Below are 21,478 nucleotides of genomic sequence, written 5' to 3' on the forward strand. Positions count from 1 at the left end.
GGCGGAGTGGTGTCATGCTGCCTCAACAACGTTGCTCCCCCCCCATTGGGCAGAGCAATGTTGTGGACAAACGCGCTTAAGGCCCCGCCACGCTTGGACTTACATGGCTGAACCCAAGTGGCGTGTCGCACTGGTTCACCTCCCAGTTGTGATGAGTGGCCGAGCCGCAGTCAGTAGTTTTGCTGCAAGTTCTGGATTGCCAGTGAATAGTGTTTTGAGGAAAAAAATAAAAATAAATATAAATGATGCTTCCGCCTTCGGCCAGATGCAGTCAGTGAACGCAGCACCTCAAAATGTTCACACTCTCTCCTTTCGTGTCGCCTGCTTTTGTATTGTGACAATCCACTTTCTTCCCTACAATCATGTCAGTGTTTTTGGTGCATTTAAAAATTATACAGTAGACTCTGTGGAGCCTTAAAGATAAGATAAGATAAGATATCTTTTATTCATCCCACACACACACAAAGGGGGAGTTTCCTGACAATATCTGATTCATTTCACATTTGTGGAATATGAGTTTAGCAGCAAAATGCGTCCGCCTCGCATTTTTGTCCGTCTCAGCGAGCAGCCGTTTTGCTACTTTCTGTCAGCTGAAAATGACATCACAGTTGCTCAGGGCTCAGTTCACGACCGAGCACGGCTCACCTGTTAAGCTAAATAAACCATGATCGGTCATTGATGGAGCCCTGAACAAACTCTGAAGTCATTTTTCAGTCGACAGAGAGTCAAAAAAAGGCCGCCCAGTGAGATGAGCAAAAACGGTTGGAATTTGCTGCTTAACTTAGATTCCACACGTACAATATTTATCTTTCACATTGGTTGAAATTTAGTTCTCGTGGGGGGTAATAAGGTCAAACATCATCCTGAAATCAGCTATTGGGTTCTAAGAGTCTTTTATTTCCTTGGCAAAAAAAAATGTGTCCATTAAAAACACACACACATTAAAAAATATAAACATCCAGCATTCTCCTGTGTAAAGCGGTTTTGCTTTGGGGGCACAAACAGCTACGCCATTCCGAGGAAACTTGGTAACAGATGCCAGCCTTTAAGTGAGCCCCAGCATCCTGCAGGCAACACTTGGAATATGAAGTCTTCTTTTTTTTTTTCCCTCCACTCCTGCTCTCATTCTCCTCCTCACCTCTCTTTCATGTAATTCCCTTCCCCTTGCCTCTGAAACTGCTTCAACACTGCAGGGAAAGGTGAGATTAGATCAAAAGAATGACCACTGATGCTAAAACACCAACCAGGGATCTTCGGCCCACCTGGGCCTGCCCGCCCGCGTGTCTGTTTTGGCATATTTTGACAACAGGAAGATTAAAGTGTTCTTCATTCTCTCTCATTCTACAGCATGGTGGAATACTCTCTGGACCTGCAGAACATCAACCTGTCAGCCATTAGGACGGTGCGAGTCCTTCGTCCCCTGAAAGCCATCAACAGAGTGCCAAGTGAGGGCATTTTTTTCTTTTTTTTTTTGGACTTGTAACCCTGTGTGTGTCTTGGCACGTGTATCTTCATAAAAGATGGATTATATGCATTATATCTGTGCCGCCATGCCACCTGTCCTCCATGGGGATCATTAAACATTCATGCTATCCTTCATCACAAAAATGATAGCGAGACCCTGAGTCGCAGGTTCATCAAGTCACTTAATGCTCTTTCATTGATCATGCAACAAGTGCTCTACTTTAATCGAAAACTTTGTGACAGACAGACCTGATGATGATGATACCTTATTGCAATTTGGTGAAACGCGAGGCGGAGGTTACGATCAAACTTGTACTTTTAACAGAAGTCCAGAAAAGGTCACCTTTTAAATTTTAATTCTGTTAATACGAGGTGAAAGTTAGTTGAGTTATCCATTCTAACCCCCTCCTAATTTTGCTTAGAATCCCGAACGATGCATAGATGACGTTTCGTCGCACTGTATGCGCTTGCTGTTTGTTACAAGTGACCCCACCGCGTGTCATTACTTTGCGCTAACCCGATTCCGTCCTCTATCCGTGACCCTATTTCAGGTGTGGATGCGGGAGGGCTTCATACTATTTGTTGCTCATTTTGTTGGATCGCCGCTTTGCCCGCAGACGACCAGAGTGCATGTGCGCCATCTCTCACCCCTTACGCACCTCAATTTGTAACACCCTGACAAATTGTCCGATAGCAGTCCCCCCCCCCCTTGCAGTGCACTCTCGACCGCATGTATGAGACAGAGTGCGTTGGGTTTCTTTAGTGAATCATTGAGGTTTGAGCGAACAGGAAGTACAGGTGCAAATGGGTCAAGGGGGTGCCGCAACCTGAGATGGTCACCGCAGATGGAAATAACAACTTGAAAGAACAGAAAATGCTAGTAACGTTTCTTGACACTTATTGTCAATGTGTTCCTTCAAAATATTTTCTTGTTATGTTTTCCCTTTCCTCGATTTCTTTCTTTTTCTTGTGTCGCTTCCCGGTGCTCCTTCAGGCCATGCCTCATTCTTGTTCACCGTCTCTCAATATCACCCTCTCCTCACCCAATTAGGACTAATGGAACTCCGGTCTAATGACAAGGCCCCGCGGGAACAAACACATTTAGACTCGCCACTAGCGCACACACACACACACACACACACACACACACACACATTGGCACATGCAGACTCGTATTCCAGCAAGGCTGTGTGCTCTGCATGATGAGAAAATTAGCAAAGACAGTGTGTGATACTTTCAAGCTAATACATTATTGTCATGCCAAATGTCATTTACAAGATGTCTGATGAAATCAGTAACCACTGCCTTCCTGTCTTGCGACACTCTTTCACAACTGTCCTAATACGGTATTCCCAAATGTGACAACATCTGAGGTGGATAATATATTCGCTACGACAGATTGGTTGCGATCACTACAAATATATATTTTTTTAAGTGAGCTATCGGCTCGCTTATTTTTACACTTGTATTCGGTAACGGAGCTACAGATGTCTGCTGGAAATGTCGTCAACCTGTGAGTCGGTCCCAGCACTGTCTCATTTCTCAGCTTCTCACCTGTCACTCATCGCTGCCGCGGAATAAATGCGCCGTTGCGCTGGTGACACACGGGCCGACTGTTGAGCTGTTACCCACTAATCACAGCACGGCCTTGAAAAACACAAACACACATTCATCAAAGACAGCAGTGACACCCAAGCTAATGACTGCAAACATGCCGAGTCTTGTTTCAATCACTTAGATGACTCACAAAATGCAGGATATTCATCTTTTTTTTTTTTTTTTGGGTGACAACCCGAAATTAGCTTTCATACTTAACGTAACTGTCAGGGTTGCCGTCACTGATGACGGGGTCCTCACGCCATTCGTAAAACGTTACGCAGGTAACACACATGCATGCGTGCCGGGTGCCTGTACAAGCCGGCTTTGATCTCATCAGCGGATTTCACCTCATTCTCCCGTCAGTCCAACCCCGCCGTCATCGGATGCCACTAATCACACCTCATCGTATCATCACCGCGCGACAACTCGTAACACGGGGGGATGAGGTCATCATTTTGGCAGGGAATACGTTTGTGTCTAATTAAGCTGCCTCCCGTCACGAGCAACAGTCGCGTCCTTCTATTTTCGAAAATCGTCGTCTTGTTGCACGGGCTTCTGAACTCTTCACTTTGTCAGAATGGTTCTTAAACATTTTCTCAGGGCCGCACGGCAAGCTTTTGTCTGGTGTGTAGCGCCTCCGCTTGAGAAGCAGTTATCTTCCCCCCGCTGAACCACCCGGACTGAAGAAGAAAATAGAATAATGTAATAAATGAATAACATTACATTGAACACAAGTAGGTCAGTGCTTCTGATAGTGCTTGCAGCGGCAGCGAAGGCCACCTCTGCGTTTTGATCATTTTAACATGCAGATGCAATGCGGCGAGTCTATAACAAGTTTGTCTAATTCTTACTGTTGTGTGCTTTCTCGTTACCATTATGTATTTATATATATTTAAATTTGTTTTGCCCTCGCCAGTGTTGCATTTCAGTGATTTTTATTTATTTTTTCTCCAATTTACTTTCAGGTATGCGTATCCTGGTGAACCTGCTGCTGGACACTCTACCCATGCTGGGCAACGTTCTCCTGCTCTGTTTCTTTGTCTTTTTCATCTTTGGAATCATTGGCGTGCAGCTGTGGGCGGGGCTGCTTCGCAACCGCTGTTATCTGGAGGAGAACTTCACCCTGTAAGTGATTGTGTAAAGCACCATTTCAAATTGAAGTGAGGAATGCAGAACATTTTGGTCACTTTGAACACACTTTGCCGGCCTTTTATAAACATAGCTCTTACAACGATGCTAAAGTAATATACGCATTTAAAAAATGATGGCAAAATGACAATAAACTGACAGTTCCAACCTTGCCATTAAAATCCATGGTCAGGCTGAGCACAGGAAAAGGCTTGAACACTTTCCAAGCACTTCCAAACATTAACATCAGGGAGGAGGGACAGGAACAAGTCATCGTCACTGTCCTTTATTTTGACCTAAAGGACAAAAATCAATCATTTCAAAGTATTCTAGTATTGTTTGTTTGGGTTCTCGCCACCTGGAAGCGTTGCACTCTCTCTCCTTCTAAGAATAGGATGACTGCGCCGCTGCATGCCAACGTATTCACGACATGCCAACATGCCTGCCGCCGGTTCTGTTTCACAATGACTTTCACCTCGTGTGTCTGAGGGTTTGATTTCATGGCATTCGTTGCCTTGATTCTTTTTCATGCTGCGAGCGCCGTAACAACAAAGAGAAAAAAAACACATTATGTGGAACGCGTGATCTCATACGTGTGCTCAAACTCGTCTGTACGATAGTAATTGTGCTTTGTTTCTTGTCCGGGGTAATGCTGATGCAGCGAGCGGTAATGACAGTTGTAATCGTTAAATGGAAAGCGGATTTGTATCTGCCAGTGAACAAGGACCTGTCTGCTTCCTCCTCTTAAATTTAAGTGCTGAAATTTACTGAAGTGAAACCTCTTCAGTAACTTAATGAGGTAACTTCAACCAGTGCAATTTTGTCGCGCTTCATTTGGCTCAAGAGGCTTTTTCGTTATTTGTGTTTTGTTAGCTCTATCGTCATTTGTTTACTTATTTTGGTTCGTACGCATTTGCTGACCAATGAGGACTTTTTTTGTTTTATGACATACGTTATTAGGGTAGGAGAAGTGTAATTTTCCATGGAATTGAAACCCGGAGGAGAAAGAGGGTGCTTGAGTGCTTAATTAGAAAGGTGCGCGCGAGTTAGCACTTGAGCGCCATTATGCTAAGTAAAGAGCTAATGTCGCCTCCCTGAGAGGCAACAATCGAGTGTCACAGTCAAGTGCCGCAATCACTTTGCCATCTGACACCTTCTGTCGCTTCACGGTTTTGTCTCGCACTTTCCAGCCTGTGCTCCCTCTTTTTCAATCGCGAGTCTTGTTTTAAGTCACAATTGTACCTTTTTTTTTTGTCTTAGATCACTGAAAGTAAGTCATTATTTCATGCCTCATTGTGGATCTCAAAATATGCGGATAAAGCGACATAACGCTAATTCGTTTTGAGCTGAACAAATCTGGATGGAGACGTTACTATTAGCCATACCAACCTTAACTAAGCATTCTTATCGAAAATGTCGACAATACCCTTGTTGGACCCCTGTGGATCATGTAGGTATACCAAATGAAGTCCCGGGTGAGTGTACGATGCTGTCTGTCTTCATATCAACTTTGGATGATGATTCCTCCTTCTCATTTGACTAAATTTGACAGCTGCTACTCCTTGAACCCTCTCTGCTGCTCACGCGCCACCAGCAGGTGTGTTCTCAGTGTGATGCCAGACATTTGTCACGGCCACATTGCACAATACAGACCCGCCTGTGTACGCGCGCGTGTGTTCATTTGAGCTCTGGTACTTTGACAGAGGCTTGTCTCCGTTTTTCTTTTGCTCTTGAGTCCCAGTCTCATTAGCACGTGCATTGAGGGTGGAGAGCAGAAAGCATGGTGTGTGTGTGCGCCCTTCTGCCCGGCAAGCATATCACACATGGCATTGTTGTCACGAGAGCATCATTGATTGGGAAGAACTGAAAAGGCCACAGGCTGTTGTTCACGAATGGTTCCGCTACAGTTGTGATGCAACCGGCGCGCTTGAAATTGGCGCATCCCCCCGGCTGCCAATGCAGCAAATGCGTTGCCGCTCGTGTAGGCGTGCACACCCATGGGCACCTATTCATAGCGCCGAGAATCGCTGGTGTGTGCGCGCACGCGGTTTGTCTTCGGCGAGCCTCTCTTCCTAGTGCACACAAAATGAGAGAGAGGAGCAAGGAGAAAAATCAGACCTCAGTCTCTCTCTTTACTTCACAGCCGTGTCTGAATGCGCACGCAATCGTAGATAAGCACCAAGGTATTTTTTTTTATCACCCAACGTTGGGGATTTTTATCAAGATATGGAATTTGTTTAACTTAAGGTAATAAAAATGCAATGTGCTATATCACTACCCTGAAAGAAAAATGGTGTGTTGAATTTACCTAATTTAATTTTGTCAAGTGGGTGCACAAAATAATATCATCAGGATCCGGATGCAGTTTTTTAAGTACAGAGTCTACTTTAAAAAATGTGTCTGGCTACAGATGATTTCATTTCATGTAACCCCCTGACGAAATGAAATTGATGGAAATCGACCAAAACTTTTTTCAGCATACTCCCTGCCTCAATTATTGAATTGGCATTCTCCTATAAATTTAGGGGGGGGGGGGACATCTTATGGCAGGGAGCTCATGCCAAACTCAGAATGCATCATTCACTGCCGTTTTAGCCACGCTGAGGGATAAGGACCGGGCCAACCTGCAAATAGTCAGGATCTGTGGATGATTTATTGACATTAGTATAAATGCTTGAATTTTTCAAACTCAACAGAAAAGCTGCACGGCGTAAGGGTGTGGTGGCCATAAATCTTGAACGCATCTTTTGTCCTCTGAATCGTCCTCAGGAAAAGGTTGACGTACCTTCGGCTGTCGGTGATCATGACTGTTGGAAATGACCTCCTTCCTAGAAGTCGGCGTGTTTGTTATAGGATATAAACCGGTGGCAGACGTGGCGTGAAAGATCGCTATTTTAGTGTGCGCCCATTTAAAGTGGCACTTACGAGACACAGTGTGGGTAATAGTGTGCTGCTTGGGGTGGTCAGGGCAATCAGTCACATTCATTATTTCGAGTCATAATGCAAGGAGCAGTAAAGACACTCGCTGCCTAGTTGCTTAAGAAGTAAGAGGTTGTCAATGGATGAGAATAAACTACTTTTCCGCTGATTTCATGCTCAGGCGCACACGTTTGCATAGTCTCATATTCACTTTCCACATGACTTAGTTTACATGTTTAAACAATCTGTTGTCCGCTGCTAAATTTTGTGCTTGTCATTTAGTTTATTTGCTAAGCTATGAGTATGGTGGGGTGGGGGGGTTCTTGTGTTGCGTGGCTATTTCGGTAGCAGAACATCGCTCCATAAATCTGACATAAAGGTTGGATGCTCTGGAAGAACAGTGGAAGAAAATGTTGTAAGAGTTTCCATTACACATTCCCAAGCTTCTCTCATCGGTAATCTCTTGTCGCTTTTTAGACTCCCCCCGCTTGAAAAGGCGACGCAGGATTATCTCTCTGTTACAACCCCGGTCAAATGAGGTCCTCTGGTACAGTGGAACGTCACCTGTATTGGAACATTTTTGGTCTTCCTGACAGAAACAGAGTTATTATATGATTTTTTTGGGGGGGGGTGGTTTTGTTTTTGTACCCAATAATTGCTGTAAAGGATCCTATTCAATGAAACACGCCCTGCTTGATTCATTCTGACAGCTAAGCTAATTGTGATATTAATTCCTTTGCCAAGCAACAGACCAGACAAAAGGACCTGATTACACTTTTTTCTCCGAGCTGTTAATCCAAAAATGAGTCACATTTCACATCAGAAAATGTTTTGTTTAGTGTGTTTAATAGTCATGTGAGTGCATAGTTGTGATTAAAAAGTCACAGAACGCTGTTCAGCTTCAACAAAATGGCAGCGCTACTCAGAATAAGCTAGCATTAGCACTGCAAATGCGCTGATGTTACCCATAGCTGCTATGATGATTTTATGACTATAATTTATTTTTTGAAATACAAAATCGATTAAAAATTGAAAACACTGTGTGAAATTTACCTTTTCAAGCAGAACTCTTACTAATTCTGCATTGCTTCTACATCCTCAGATCACTGAAGTTTGTGATAATCTTATGCTCCAGTGTAAGCAAATGAGAGAAGGGCATTTTTTTCTACCCCAACATAGTTGCAGGGAAGGCTCCTGAAACTCAAGATGACTGGTCAACCCGAAGCTGATTTTTTTTTTATTTTTTTATTTTAATGCTGATGTCCGGCATATTGCTGAGATGGAGGATGATTTCACTCCATCTCCTTTTGTCATGTACTGACCCAACACATGATCGTCCACCTGGATTCCACACTTGTCAGCATGCCTTTGCTTTGCTTCGTTAGCTTTTCATCTAGTTTGCAAGTTCACTGCGAGGTCAGGCTGTTTCCTTCTCTCTCTTTCTGCCTCTCACACAAATCCCCGTTATCAAATTGGTCTTTTATTTCGATGTATTTCACAAGATATGAGATGACGAAACCAGTGAATTACTGATTTGAATACCCCAAATTAAAATAAATATAGAAGCATTTATGCTTACCTTGTATTCTTGTCTCAGCTCTTCAGGAATGACCCCGCCACCCCCGTACTACCGACCCGAGGAGGATGATGAGCGCCCTTTCATCTGCTCACTGGCATCTGACAACGGCATCATGTCATGTTTCGACGTTCCCGCGAGGAGACAAGGAGGCCAGACATGCTGCCTGGATAAGGAAGACGCGCTCCACAGACAAGCTCTGGGTCTCAATCCTGAGCCGATGGTGAACGGCAGCGGCGCCGGCGACGCCACGGGCCTGTGCATCAATTGGCACCAGTATTACACCCGCTGCCACACGGGGAGCACCAACCCCCACAAAGGTGCCATCAACTTCGACAACATTGTCTATGCCTGGATTGTCATTTTTCAGGTATTTTTTTCTTCCGAACTTGTTTTCTGTACTTTGCCACTTGCTTGAAAGGTTATTCTATGATCTGGATCATGTTTACTCCTTTTCCTTATAGGTGATCACTCTGGAAGGCTGGGTAGAGATAATGTATTACGTAATGGATGCCCACTCCTTCTACAACTTCATCTACTTCATTTTACTCATCATTGTAAGTAACGTATTGGGTTTTTTTGGTTGTTTTTTGTGCTTTTCTTACCCGCTGACGCCACCATTGTGATGAATGTAACGATCACGACATATCAGTAAATAGGTCAATTTTAGCAGGTGTCACTGTGATCATCAAATCCGTATTCTGATGTATGTTGATTCAAATTGGTCTTTTTTTCCCCCCCGTGTTATTAAAGGGTCAGATACTGATTGGGCAAAGTCATTTGTTGTATTGGTGTTTTCTGTTGGGCCTTTCTCGCATACGTTCCATGTTTTTCTTTTGTTGTTGTTTTTTGGGGGGGGTTATTGAAGCTAGAAATCACTCTGTTGACAGCACAGTATGTGCAGCAAACGTGAATCATTTTGTTTGTTTCAAACTCAGCCGTCTTCCACTTCAGGTGAGACAGTATAAGATGCCATTTTGGATACACGCCTGTATTGAATGTCTCAATACAGAGAGGGAAAAAAACAGAGTAATATGTAATTGGACAACCAACTTATGTTGAAAATGGGGATCAGGCTTTCACTATTTGCTTCATGTTCAATATACCACATACAATTACTTTTGCAGTACATATCAAAGTACATAAAAAAGAAACTTCACCTCCAGTGCATCAAATGCATCATCATTTCTTTTCTGTCTGACACTTGATCTACGATGTCAAGTGTGCAGCCAAAGTGTCAGTCTTTGCATCACTCTGAAGAGTAAACAGCTGTACGTTATTGAGACCGGCTGACATGGTGGCAATTATTTGGAAGTGTGTGCATGCGTGTAAAAGTTGAGACATAAAAGCATGTGACAGCAGCTGCACAAAAGCGTAAAAACAATCAGCTGCAAACAAAGCCTGCCGTCTTAATTTGTCTGTGTGAGTGGGGTGTGTGTGGGGGGGGGGGGTCGCGCATGCATAATACAGTGATCCTCTGAATGCTGATACTGCACTGCCCTCTCTAATTATGCAGAAAGCTGTCTATGATCTGATCAAATGCACATCACACGCACGCACGTACATGGCTGGAGGGGAATCAAAGCGCCACACACCTGCAGAACTGTTTGACCTACAGGCCACAGATGTAGCCTGCCAACCGTTCTCTTTTATTTTAATCCCATCATGATCAACATGAAAATAAAATAACCTCTTAAGAGAGGGCGAATTCTTTAGCCGCTGTATAATTAAATTAAGCACAGTCCATCCACATTGCATATAAATATAAGACCCAAAAAATACTAATGATGAAATGCAATTGTGTTGTACTTTAAAGTTAAATAGAACTGAATAGTATGAGACAAAAAAAAATAGTTTAAGTCACCGTCACATCATGCACATGTATTTTGTGTTCTATTAGAAGCAGCTGCTAGTGAGAATCACTGCAGTCTGTCGAGTAGAATGCCAATGAATGTATCAGTATTTTTCCTTTAATTCATTGTATAAATATCAAAACAGCAAAGCTACCCGAATTGACTTCTTCCATGCTGTTGAAGTGCTCACGACAAAAAAAAAAAAGTGAAACAAGTCGCAAGGAGCTCGTCAAAGCTGTTTTGTTTTTTGTTAATGTCAGAGTTCTTTGCCAAGAACGTCAGTTCTGTTTTAAAGATGCGGTCAAATGGACTGAAGCAGGAACATTGGTTTAGGGAGAACAAAGGAAGATCTAATCTAAGAAAGGTAGATTTTTGGAGTGACTACGTTGTTAAGCGACATAAAAGGTAAAATGAAAAGACCGACCAAGTCAGTGCTGTGCTTTGGGGGCATGTGTTGGCCCCGTCTGTCTGCTCCAATCAGCCTCGCTTTGGTAGAAAGTCAGCCCTCCAAGACCTTTAGCATGCGTGCTAATATTTCTGCAGGCGGATTGACGTACTTCATCAGAATCAGTGAGTGTGTGTGAAAACAAGTCGGTCTTTATTTCCGCACCAAGCACTTTGTTTGGCCGGAGTAACTGTCAAATCCACCAAATGTTGCGTTGGGTTTTACTTCGCTCCGTTGAAAGTCAATAATTTTCCTCCCGTGTCCACGCAGATCGGTTCCTTCTTCATGATCAACCTTTGCCTAGTGGTCATCGCCACTCAATTTTCAGAGACCAAACAGCGGGAGCACCAGCTGATGCAGGAGCAGAGGGCACAGTGCCTATCCTCGTCCACCCTGGCCAGCATGGCAGAGCCGGGAGATTGCTACGAGGAAATTTTCCAGCTGGTCTGCCACATTCTGCGCAAGGCCAAGAGAAGATCAGCGGCTCTCTACTACACACTGAGGGGCAAGCCCACGCCTGCTTGTGGAGGACGGGGCAACAGGCGGGGTGGAATCAATCAGAATGGAGAGAGGCGTCACCCGAGGCATCCGAAATGTGAGTAAGATATCCGCGGCACGGTGAACTCAAATTGACATGGGTGTGTGTTACAATTAAAGGGTAGCAGTCCTTTGGGACCGCCTCCAAAAGCCTAGTCACCCTGCGGGAAAAATTCTTGATAGATGGTAGTTTGCTGTTTTAAATGTTGGCTCGCGTCACTCGTGCACCTAAAATACACCCCTCGCATATGAGATGTGCACAGCACCGCAAGTCGAGGTAAGCCGCACAAGATTAGTAGCGTTACTTATTCATAACAATTGCTGGCGGATGCTGATTTCCGTACAAGCGCAAGGCGTTTGGCAATTGGACAGAAGAGTCACCACCAAGCTGCGCTTGCCGGCGCAGCATATGGAGTATCGCTGGAGTTTGCGCCCGGCGCAGTGACAATTTAGTGGCGGAAAAGTCGATCACACTTAAGCTTGCCGGCGCTGCCTGAATGACTGAACAAGTTGTTCAAACACCCATAATAACGAAATATCTGGGGATACTCATCCGCTCTCAAATCACGGTCGCTCTTCCCGACGACTTCGATCCCCACCAGTTTGCGTATGAGACCGAAAGGACAACAGAAGACGTACTTAACACAGGCCTCACCCACGCAATGCTAATTAGTGAGGGTGCTGTTTGTGGATTTCAGATCTGCAGCAAACACAGTGGTATCACTGGTACACCTCAGGAATCTGTACTCAGTCCCCTCTTCTGCTTCCTCTTTACACACGACTGCTTTCACATTCATGTCATCGCCACCATCAAATTTGCTGATGACGCCACCCTTGTCGGACTGATCAGGGACAAAAGTCAGCCTAATGGATTTTTCATTGTTCCCGACAGTGAAAATAGTTGGTTGACTGGTTAGCACCGTCTGGCTCGCAGGGTTCGATTCTGGCTCCGGCTTTCCTGTGTGGAGTTTGCATGTTCTCCCCGGGCCTGTGTGGGTTTTCTCCGGGTACTCCGGTGTCCTCCCACATTCCAAAAACGTGGTTGGTTAATGGAACACTCTAAATTGTCCTTAAGCGTGAGTGTGAGCGTGGATGGTTGTTTGTCTGTGTGCCCTGTGATTGGCTGTATATTAAATCAAATGAGGAGTGGAAAATAGACGTTAAAAAAAAAAAATAATAATCGTCATAAAAATGAATACCCAAGTAAAATACAAATACCTGAGTTTTTTTATTTTTTTTTTAAGTACAGTCGTGAAGTATTTTGTCATTTGTTCCTTCTGTCAAGTGGAATCTTGGGATTAGAGGCCCTGCAAATGGCACCGGTCGCGTATGCTCTCGCCAAGAGCCATTTTGCACGGTGGGTTACTTCATTGATTTGTCCACATCTCCACAGTCTCCCACTGTCCACACCAAAGCAAGCAAGACCACGAGTTCCAGCAACTCGACAGCTCCGTCAGCCTGGCCGTGCCTCAGAATCCGCAGGACTGCCCCTTGTGCGCTTTAGCATTGGAAGAAGGCCCGAGGACCGCGGGAAATGCCGCCAGCGGAGAGGACGACGAGGGGGATGCCGTGGAGGAGACGGACAAGGAAGAGAACCACTTGGAGGAGAGGGGTGATGTCGGTGAAGGGAAGAAGATAAAGAAAAGAAGCTGTTTTGGGCGCTGTAAGGACGTGTGGGATGAAATGAGGAGAAAACTGTGGGGCATCGTGGAGAGCAAGTACTTCAGTCGGGGCATTATGATTGCTATTCTCATCAACACCATCAGTATGGGCATCGAACATCACAATCAGGTAAGGCGTTTTCTCTTGATGCGTGGATATCACAGACCAACAAAAACAAAAACAAAACAAAAAGAGGGCGAGAAGAGGTTTCAATGGGGCCGACCTTGGCAAGAAAGCACCTGCAAACACGGGAGGCACGTGATGCAATGCTCGCACCCGCGTATAAGGACATTCACTTGAATTTTTTTGCGTGGATATCTAGATTTTGCCGTTTTTGTATTCCTCCCCTCCTCCCTCCCTTGCTGCCTCATCTAATTATTTTCTCCAAGAATGCCTTCACACGCCGCTTAGCCCACTTTGCTTCCCGCCTTGCTAGCAGTTTTCCTTCCTGCCATCCTTCCTTCCTGCTTCACCCCAAGTGTCTTGGCTTCTCTCTGCCTCGCTCAGTCTCCTCCGCTTCTGCCTCTTTCCCGTCCACCCCCGCACTCTTTGACAGTGTACGGAATAGTTGCTTTCTCCCGTCTCTGAAGACTCTAAAAATAAACGAAGGCATAGAGGAGGGGAGGCGGTGGGAAGAACGAGACAGACGCCAGTTACGCAGCGTTTTTTTTTTTCCGGCGCAATTTTTTTTTTCCCCGCGAGTTAGTGCGTGCGTTTGCATGCGCAGTCACACCGATGCTTTTGTCGGTGTCTCCTTTGAGCCTTGCTGCTTCGAACACAAGCGGTGATACCATGATGTGGCTGTTCTGCAGCAGCAAATCCCAACCTGGTCTAAAACGCTGACGCGGATGCGATCACGTTCTGTTTTAATTGTCACTCCGTCGGGTCTTTTTCACCGTGCCTTTTGGTGACCTTTATTTCGCTATGAGTCGGGCAAAACAAATTAGAAATTCCTCACGCTACGGTGCACAGTCATCAACGTTATATGGAATGACTACTTCTCTGACAGTGTCAAATTTTAGAATTATCATGGCATTTTTTTTATAACTGATGGCTCTTGCATTGACTTTTATTAGATGCCCACGTTTACTGTAGAAATCCATCAAGGCATTTAAGATATCGATTCAGACTTCGATTCACCTCTGCTACATCACCGATATTCAAGGACACTAAAGTTGACGGCAAACGTGAGCTTATGTTTTATGATCACGGAGTGTTTTATTTTTTTTCTGGCTTTTCTTTGTGCATGCAAAAGCCAAGCGCGCCATGAGCCAAAGCGCTGCCGTCACAAACTAACAGGGGACACCACTTTGGCAACACGTCCTATTTGGATAGAGTGCATGTTTGTGGCTCTTGGAAAAATTCCAGATGTGTTTTCAGATAAATGGATCAGCTTCTATGGTGCTCAGTTGTCTCGGTGGACTTTTTTTATCCGAGCAACTATTTTTTTTTTCTTTTTGCCGCAACTGTGCTCACTGCATTGACACAGATTAGCTTCCGCCAGTTTTTCTTTCCTCTGGCCTTGGCCCATTCTACCGCCTTTTTTCCCGCTCTGTGATCGACAGGACAATATTGATTTTGAAGCGATGGGCCTCCTTGATAATGAGAGTTTGGAAAAAAAAAAAAGGAAGGAAGAGCGGCATTAGGAACCTGGAGGGGATGAAGATAGATTGGGAGAAAAAGCGGATTAAAGGGGTGGACGGAGGTGTGTGAGTGTACTTTTCCTCTGACACGGTCCGCCAGATTTGGCGCAGCTTGTTGGCTCTTTTTTTTTTTTGTCTGCTGACGTGGGAGTTGGAAATCTGTGGCATCAGAAGAAGTTTGTGATCCATGTCATGCACGACACACATCCATGCTCGCTGAAAGCAAGTCAGCGTGTACGCATCCCACAACAAACAGTTGAGAAAATAAGCCTGGTTATGGTGCCTTTGTTGTTTCCTTTTTCCAATCCTCCTTTTATCTCCCTACGCCACTAATCCATAACTGCTGCGTCGATTTTTATCGGCTACAAATCCGAGTCCACACGTTGAACCATCGCTACTGTGTTGATGGTGAGAACCTGAAGTCGATGAATCGGCGATCAAGAGTTTGGCATTTACAAGACGGGCGCCTCGTAAAGATCAACAGATGACAAAGGTGCTCTGTCCGTGCAACCTTTCTAGAAGTGGTGCCTCAAGCATGTTGGCAATCTGGTAGCATAGTTGGAAAGTCACCAGCCGGACAGCCTAAATATTAATAATGTCATTTCATAACATTTTGCATCATGATTTTAAAGCCTTCCGTCTTGCTCAGGTGCACATTCTCTGTTTGGTGTTTTGTTGCGTTCCCCTTACGCAGCCAGAAGAGCTCACCAACGTGCTGGAGATCTGCAATATTGTTTTCACCAGCATGTTCACCCTGGAGATGATCCTCAAGCTGACGGCCTTCGGCTTCTTTGATTACCTGAGGAACCCCTACAACATCTTTGACGGCATCATCGTCATCATCAGGTGAGTTGGGGGCAGGGGGGGGATCCCTTTTTTTCATTCTTTGAACGGCCTTCAGAATGACCTTTTAATTCATTCACTCCCAAGGACGTTTTTAAACGTCTTTTCAGACTTGGTCTAGAATTGGCTGGTACTGAATGAGTTAATCGCTTCGGTTCAATATGTGTTTATAGTATCGTATTTAACTTTTACCGCACTCAATTAATCCATTCGAGGAACATATCCGCCCACTTTAAAAACTGCAGGCTTATCTTTTATACCTTTAAGGACTTGGTGGTTTAACTCGTTACGCCGTTCTCACAACTACCTTCTTGCATCCACTCCCAATGGGCGTTCGGCGCACCGCAGCGTGTGTGAGATTATCGGGCAAGCGGATGGCGGCTTGTCAGTGCTGAGGACCTTCAGGCTGTTGCGGGTCATTAAGCTGGTCCGGTTCATGCCGGCGCTCAGGCGTCAGTTGGTGGTCCTGATGAAGACGATGGACAACGTGGCAACCTTCTGTATGCTGCTCATGCTCTTCATCTTCATCTTCAGGTATCAAGGGGCCGTGTCTCATATTTGCTTGTGCTTTGCTGTTTATTACGGTGCGTATATCTTCATCGAGTAATATGTGCCTCGTTCAAAAGGCTTTCAAAGCAGCTATAAATTGCGGTGGAATATAACGCATCCCCTGAGGAAATAGACGATTAAAGTCCCGTGTAGTCGGATGACAGACCAAGCAGACATACGGCCAAAAGCCTGAAAATTGTTTGTGCAAAACTATAGGATTATGTTCATGTTTATGTCTCAGCAATTCTCTTTGGCTCTACTAGCTTTGCGTTGACCATAAAAGTTATGGATATGCTCTTGCTAATTTGACTGTCTGCAGACTGTAAAGAATGGAACCGCCATAAAACGTGAAAGACATTTTGGCTCACTTGAACCAAAAGACAACAGTGACTCCAAATAGGCCGCATAGAGAAATCCCAACTCTGTGCACGCAGCAGGGTAAATTGCTGACGACTTGACCGTGAAAATGGTCGATCATCCAAATCTATACAGTTAGTTGATTAACGAGCAAATCTGTCACAGGACGATGCCCAAACTTTGGTGCTGTTGAGCCTGTCGGTTTGATTAGCCTTCCCCTTGGAATTCCGCTTTTTTTTTTTTTTTTTAACTTGAATGCTACCCATGGCGAGCATAACATGAATTAAAGAATATGGGCTTTTAATGAGCAATAAATGCACAGTACATAAAAACTCTGCAAAGTGAAAATAAATATTGTGATTTTGACACTCCACGGAGTTGAGTGCTAATGAGCAACTTTCAAATGATTCCCCCAAAAATTGCCAGGTATCTTCAATGAGTCTTCATACAAATTATGAAAAATCAAACTCTTCTTACTGGCCAGAATCGAACCCACCGGGTCGTTGTGGGGCTTGCCATGGCACCACAACAGGTGCTAGCCACCAGTTACCTTGCGATTTAACTGCCATCCTCTCAGCAGGCCCGACGAGCGGCGGGCTCATCGCGGCGTCGCCTCCTTGCTTGTTGTTGTATCACATATTGGAGGAACTCGAAACATTTAGTTGACGGGGGTATTTCAAAAGAGATGTGTACAAATACATTGTGAAGCTAGCAAACAGATGGAGGATAGCGCAGCTCGAGGATTGAGATGTTTACTTTTTCCTTAAGCGTTTCTTGTTTTACAGTATCCTGGGGATGCACATCTTCGGTTGCAAGTTCAGTCTGAAGACAGATGCAGGCGACACCGTGCCTGACAGGAAAAACTTTGATTCCCTCCTCTGGGCCATCGTCACTGTTTTTCAGGTACAGATCTTCAACACTTATTCAAATATTGTCTTTGGAAAATGCGTTATTCACACTGTGTGTGTTTGTGTGTGTGTACTGGTTTGTAGATTCTGACTCAGGAGGACTGGAATATGGTGTTGTACAACGGCATGGCTTCCACCTCCCCCTGCGCTGCCCTCTACTTTGTGGCGTTGATGACATTTGGAAACTATGTGCTCTTCAATTTATTGGTGGCCATCTTGGTTGAGGGTTTTCAAGCGGAGGTACGACAACACTACAGTCACAAAAAAGGCTTGCACAACCAGGGATTCCTAGTCCATTCATACATGCCTCATTAAGACGGCTTTGGAATATATACCTTGTAGCTTTACCATTTCACCAATGGTATGTAAAACAGATTCTCAAAAAAAAAAAACCACTCTAAATTGTCCCACGGTTGGTTGGTTTCAGGATCCTCGTGAGGATAAGCCACATAAGCCACATCTACACCCGTGGCAACGTAACGAAACAAGATCATTTACTTCCATACATTGAATTATCATAGACCATATTGGCTTGGCCCTTCTCAAGTGTTTTCAGTTTTCTCTTGTGGTTCCTTTGCAAAATTAATTGCCCGCCCTTGCTCGATTGGAAGTAAGCTCATTTGCGAAACTAGCCCAGCAAATGAAATAAGCAAAGGACACGTCAGGCAATAACTCTTTATCATTTGCTTGTGATGACAACATTACAGGTATTAATCTCACTCTGCTGTCACCGTCCTCATGCAGGGAGATGCAAATCGCTCTTACTCCGATGATGACAGGTCTTCCTGCAATTTTGAGGACAACGATAAGCAAAAGGACTCGCCTCATCTTTCAGGTTGTTATTCACAGAACTTTCAAATCGTGACATGGTTATGAATAGCAATTCGAATAACTAATTGTGATTGTTTGAGGTATGTACTTCTCCTACCCTTAACAAAAAAGCAACTCACAAATGTGCGTCCAGAAGCGCGCGCTATTTGCCCAACACATGCTAATGTTTTCTTCGGACTCCATTTTCTCACCGTTTCTCAGCATCTTTGTCTTGTCCGCGGAGCACAATCGACATTTCTCTTCACGACTCTTCTCTTTTCTCCCTCTTGGCAAAAACCAAATCATTCCACTCAATAAATTAGCATGTAGCAGCACATTAAAACCTTTACTATTTAAAGATTGGACAACGTCCTGGCAGCGTTGTCACCATTACGAGCCCATCTCTGGCTCTTTCAAGGTGATTCAACTTGGATTAAACCTTCCTGTCTCTGTCTTAACTGGCCATTATGTCACTTGGGGAAATGTATTCTTGAAAGTAATGGAGTTGAAATTCAGCTCACCTATCCGCACTAATGTCGAGGTAAAAAGGAGAAGAGAAATGTCTCAATCTGTTTTCACGTGCTGTGCGTCTCTTTCGTTTATATTCATACACAATAGCCTTTCGACTTGCCTTTCCACACAGACCCAAAGAGCTGCACGCTGACCCCTAATGGCCACTTGGACTTGGGCCCGCTGTCTGCCAGCCTATTTCCTGGAGAGAGGCTGAGCTTTGCTCTTGGGTCGAGGAAAAACAGTGTAATTTCTCTTGGCAGGGCCAACTTGGAGCAGAAAGGCGTGGTAAGCGAACAAGACCCACAAAGACCCACAAATCTTGTGTGACAGGATTGATTTGGGCTTTCATGTGGCATATGGCATTTTTATTTGGATATTAAGGCGTATATTTTGCTGACTGTATAATTTTGGCAGATTGTCTGAATGTTGGCGAAAGACTTTTTCAGCAGCAAATCATTGGTTTTATCGTAGCTTTTTAATTTGCAAAAGCAACGAGACGATCGAGTAAAAAGACCATTTCGTTGATTGAAAATGCAGTGGATGGAAAGTTTTGAGGCACCGTTAATTATTTAATCCAGTGGGGGTTGGCTAAAACATTTTGTTTTTGCCGTTGAATCCGAATCCTTCTATTTTCAAAGACATTACAACCAATTCTACAGATGAAAATTTTACTCTAACATGCGTCAGAATCGAGACATCTTTACGAGCTGAGCGGATTTCCGTCAAAAGCGCTGGTTGGACCAAATACCTTTGTGTACATAAACGGGTCAGGGTCAAAGGGGTCAGGCGCTTATTGGCATTAGGTTTTGTTCTTCTTTATTGAAGAAGATACCAGAGAGACTGGATCACTTTTTGTGAGTAATCCAAAACGTGAGGATCATCTCATTGTCTTTCAGTATCCAGGTCGCGGTTACCACAACTGGGGTCGCCCACTGCCCTGCCACCATCAGGCCCCTTGGGCTCGTCGCTCCAGTTGGAACAGCCTGATCGGAGCCCGCCCCTGCTCCTCTTCATCTCCTTCGACGAGCCCGGCCTTCACCTCCACCTCGGCCAGGCCTTTCTATGGCTACGGCTTAGGAGGAAGCCTTCGGATCCGAGGTCCCCGTGCCTCCTCGTCCCCGCTCCGCCACCTCCACAGCGTCCAACCAGATGAGGAAGAAAGTCTTCTCTCGCCTCCCGCTGTTGCTTCTCACACGCGTCATCTTCACCATCCTATTCTCCAGGGACATTTGATACCCAGGAGGGACCGTCGGGCTCTCTCTCTCGAGCTTCCCCAATTGCTACAGGTCCCGGGAGCCCCATATCATCCTCCGTTGCCACATCGCTCTGCGTCCCCCGTGGCACTGCACGCTCACCAGAGGAAGAGCTTCCCCGGAGGGATGGTCATCGGTGGCGGCGGTGCCTTTGAGAGTCTGAGCGTCATCGGAGGAGTGTACCAAGACTGTAATGGCAAGACTCCTCTGGCACAGCTTCTTCACCCACCTCCTAAACACCTGCCGGAGCAGGCTAGTAGGACAAACAACCAAAGGCTGATTTCAGAAGTTTTTCCTCAGGTGAACACACGCAACAAGGGCCAGGAAGACATGGATGATGAGCTTGACTATGTAAGTGAGCCACTGAATGTTTTTTTTTTCATCTAATTTTGGTGTAGTTCTGCTATGGCACAAGCTAATCTATACAGAAACCTTTCCTAAACACAAGATGTCAACATTTTCTGTGATATTTTACATGTGAACATCTTTATCAGCTACTGTTTAGCTAAATCAATGATTATTTATTCTTAAAAAGTATGTTTGAATCATCACATCTGCCTTTGTGTGTGCTAGCTTATGGGGGCCGCCATTTTTAGTCCTTTTCACTCTCGCGGAACTTGATGCGTTGGCCAATAACTGTTCCTTTTGTTCACTCGGAAAACCATGGTAAATAAATATTCAGCAACAAGCATATTGAATCTCATTACCGGTACATTTACAATTACAAAGTTCATAATAACGTCATCATTTTCTAGTACAAACTGAGCGGATTCGGATCCCATTTTGTGGATCTCGTCCACATTGAGAAGTTGATGTACATTTTTAATCTTTGCTACGCTTCCTCTGATAAACCGCTTCATGTTTTCCGCCACGGCGTACACAGAATGCTCTCAATGATCTGCTAGCAAATAGATTTCAGTTGCCTACTGTTTTAACAGGCGCCCGATTACTTTATCAACGTCACTTCAAGTCTGCAGCTGATAATGATTACACCCAACATGTACCACCCTCCCTCTTTATATTGATTAAATATTCTGTTTGATTCTTATCCCATGAGGGCAAAATGAATCAGACTACCACTTTTTCACTAATGCTAGCACATACAAGTATGCATCACACACTTGATATCTACCTACAGTGTACGTATCTCCTCAAAGGACACGGCTGGTATTCTCCTAAGTGGAATCATCGACAAAATCGGCGTTTGATGGCGGCTCTTCCGGGCCGTAGTAAGCTTGATAGGCTCCCTCCTTCTTGGAACAGAATAAGCAGTATAGAAAAAGGATGGATGCCATAAAACAAACGGTCTAAGTCCATAGATGGTGTCTAAACTGAGCGAAGGAATACGGTTTCTGTCAGTAAATCCAGGCATTAACTCTTGTGTGCTTGTGCAACCATTTACACGTGCAAGAATCTCTT

The 21,478-nt window shown here is 44.7% G+C and overlaps 1 protein-coding gene across 3 annotated transcripts in view; it reads left to right on the forward strand.

Moving 5' to 3' along the window:
- cacna1ia (calcium voltage-gated channel subunit alpha1 Ia) overlaps window positions 1-21,478 on the forward strand; it is an 86,484-nt gene that overhangs the window by 44,437 nt on the left and 20,569 nt on the right. For all 3 annotated transcript variants that reach the window (XM_052049353.1, XM_052049354.1, XM_052049355.1), the window contains 13 exons: window positions 1,348-1,445; window positions 4,029-4,188; window positions 8,708-9,056; window positions 9,151-9,243; window positions 11,255-11,579; window positions 12,915-13,312; window positions 15,521-15,672; window positions 16,018-16,203; window positions 17,361-17,478; window positions 17,568-17,723; window positions 18,228-18,318; window positions 18,937-19,091; window positions 19,703-20,410. In XM_052049353.1, coding sequence (XP_051905313.1) covers window positions 1,348-1,445; window positions 4,029-4,188; window positions 8,708-9,056; window positions 9,151-9,243; window positions 11,255-11,579; window positions 12,915-13,312; window positions 15,521-15,672; window positions 16,018-16,203; window positions 17,361-17,478; window positions 17,568-17,723; window positions 18,228-18,318; window positions 18,937-19,091; window positions 19,703-20,410 — 2,989 coding nt within the window. The remainder of the gene's footprint in view (window positions 1-1,347; window positions 1,446-4,028; window positions 4,189-8,707; window positions 9,057-9,150; window positions 9,244-11,254; window positions 11,580-12,914; window positions 13,313-15,520; window positions 15,673-16,017; window positions 16,204-17,360; window positions 17,479-17,567; window positions 17,724-18,227; window positions 18,319-18,936; window positions 19,092-19,702; window positions 20,411-21,478) is intronic.

Source organism: Hippocampus zosterae, chromosome 17 (genome assembly GCF_025434085.1).
Source record: "Hippocampus zosterae strain Florida chromosome 17, ASM2543408v3, whole genome shotgun sequence".
Classification (NCBI taxonomy): Eukaryota; Metazoa; Chordata; class Actinopteri; order Syngnathiformes; family Syngnathidae; genus Hippocampus; species Hippocampus zosterae.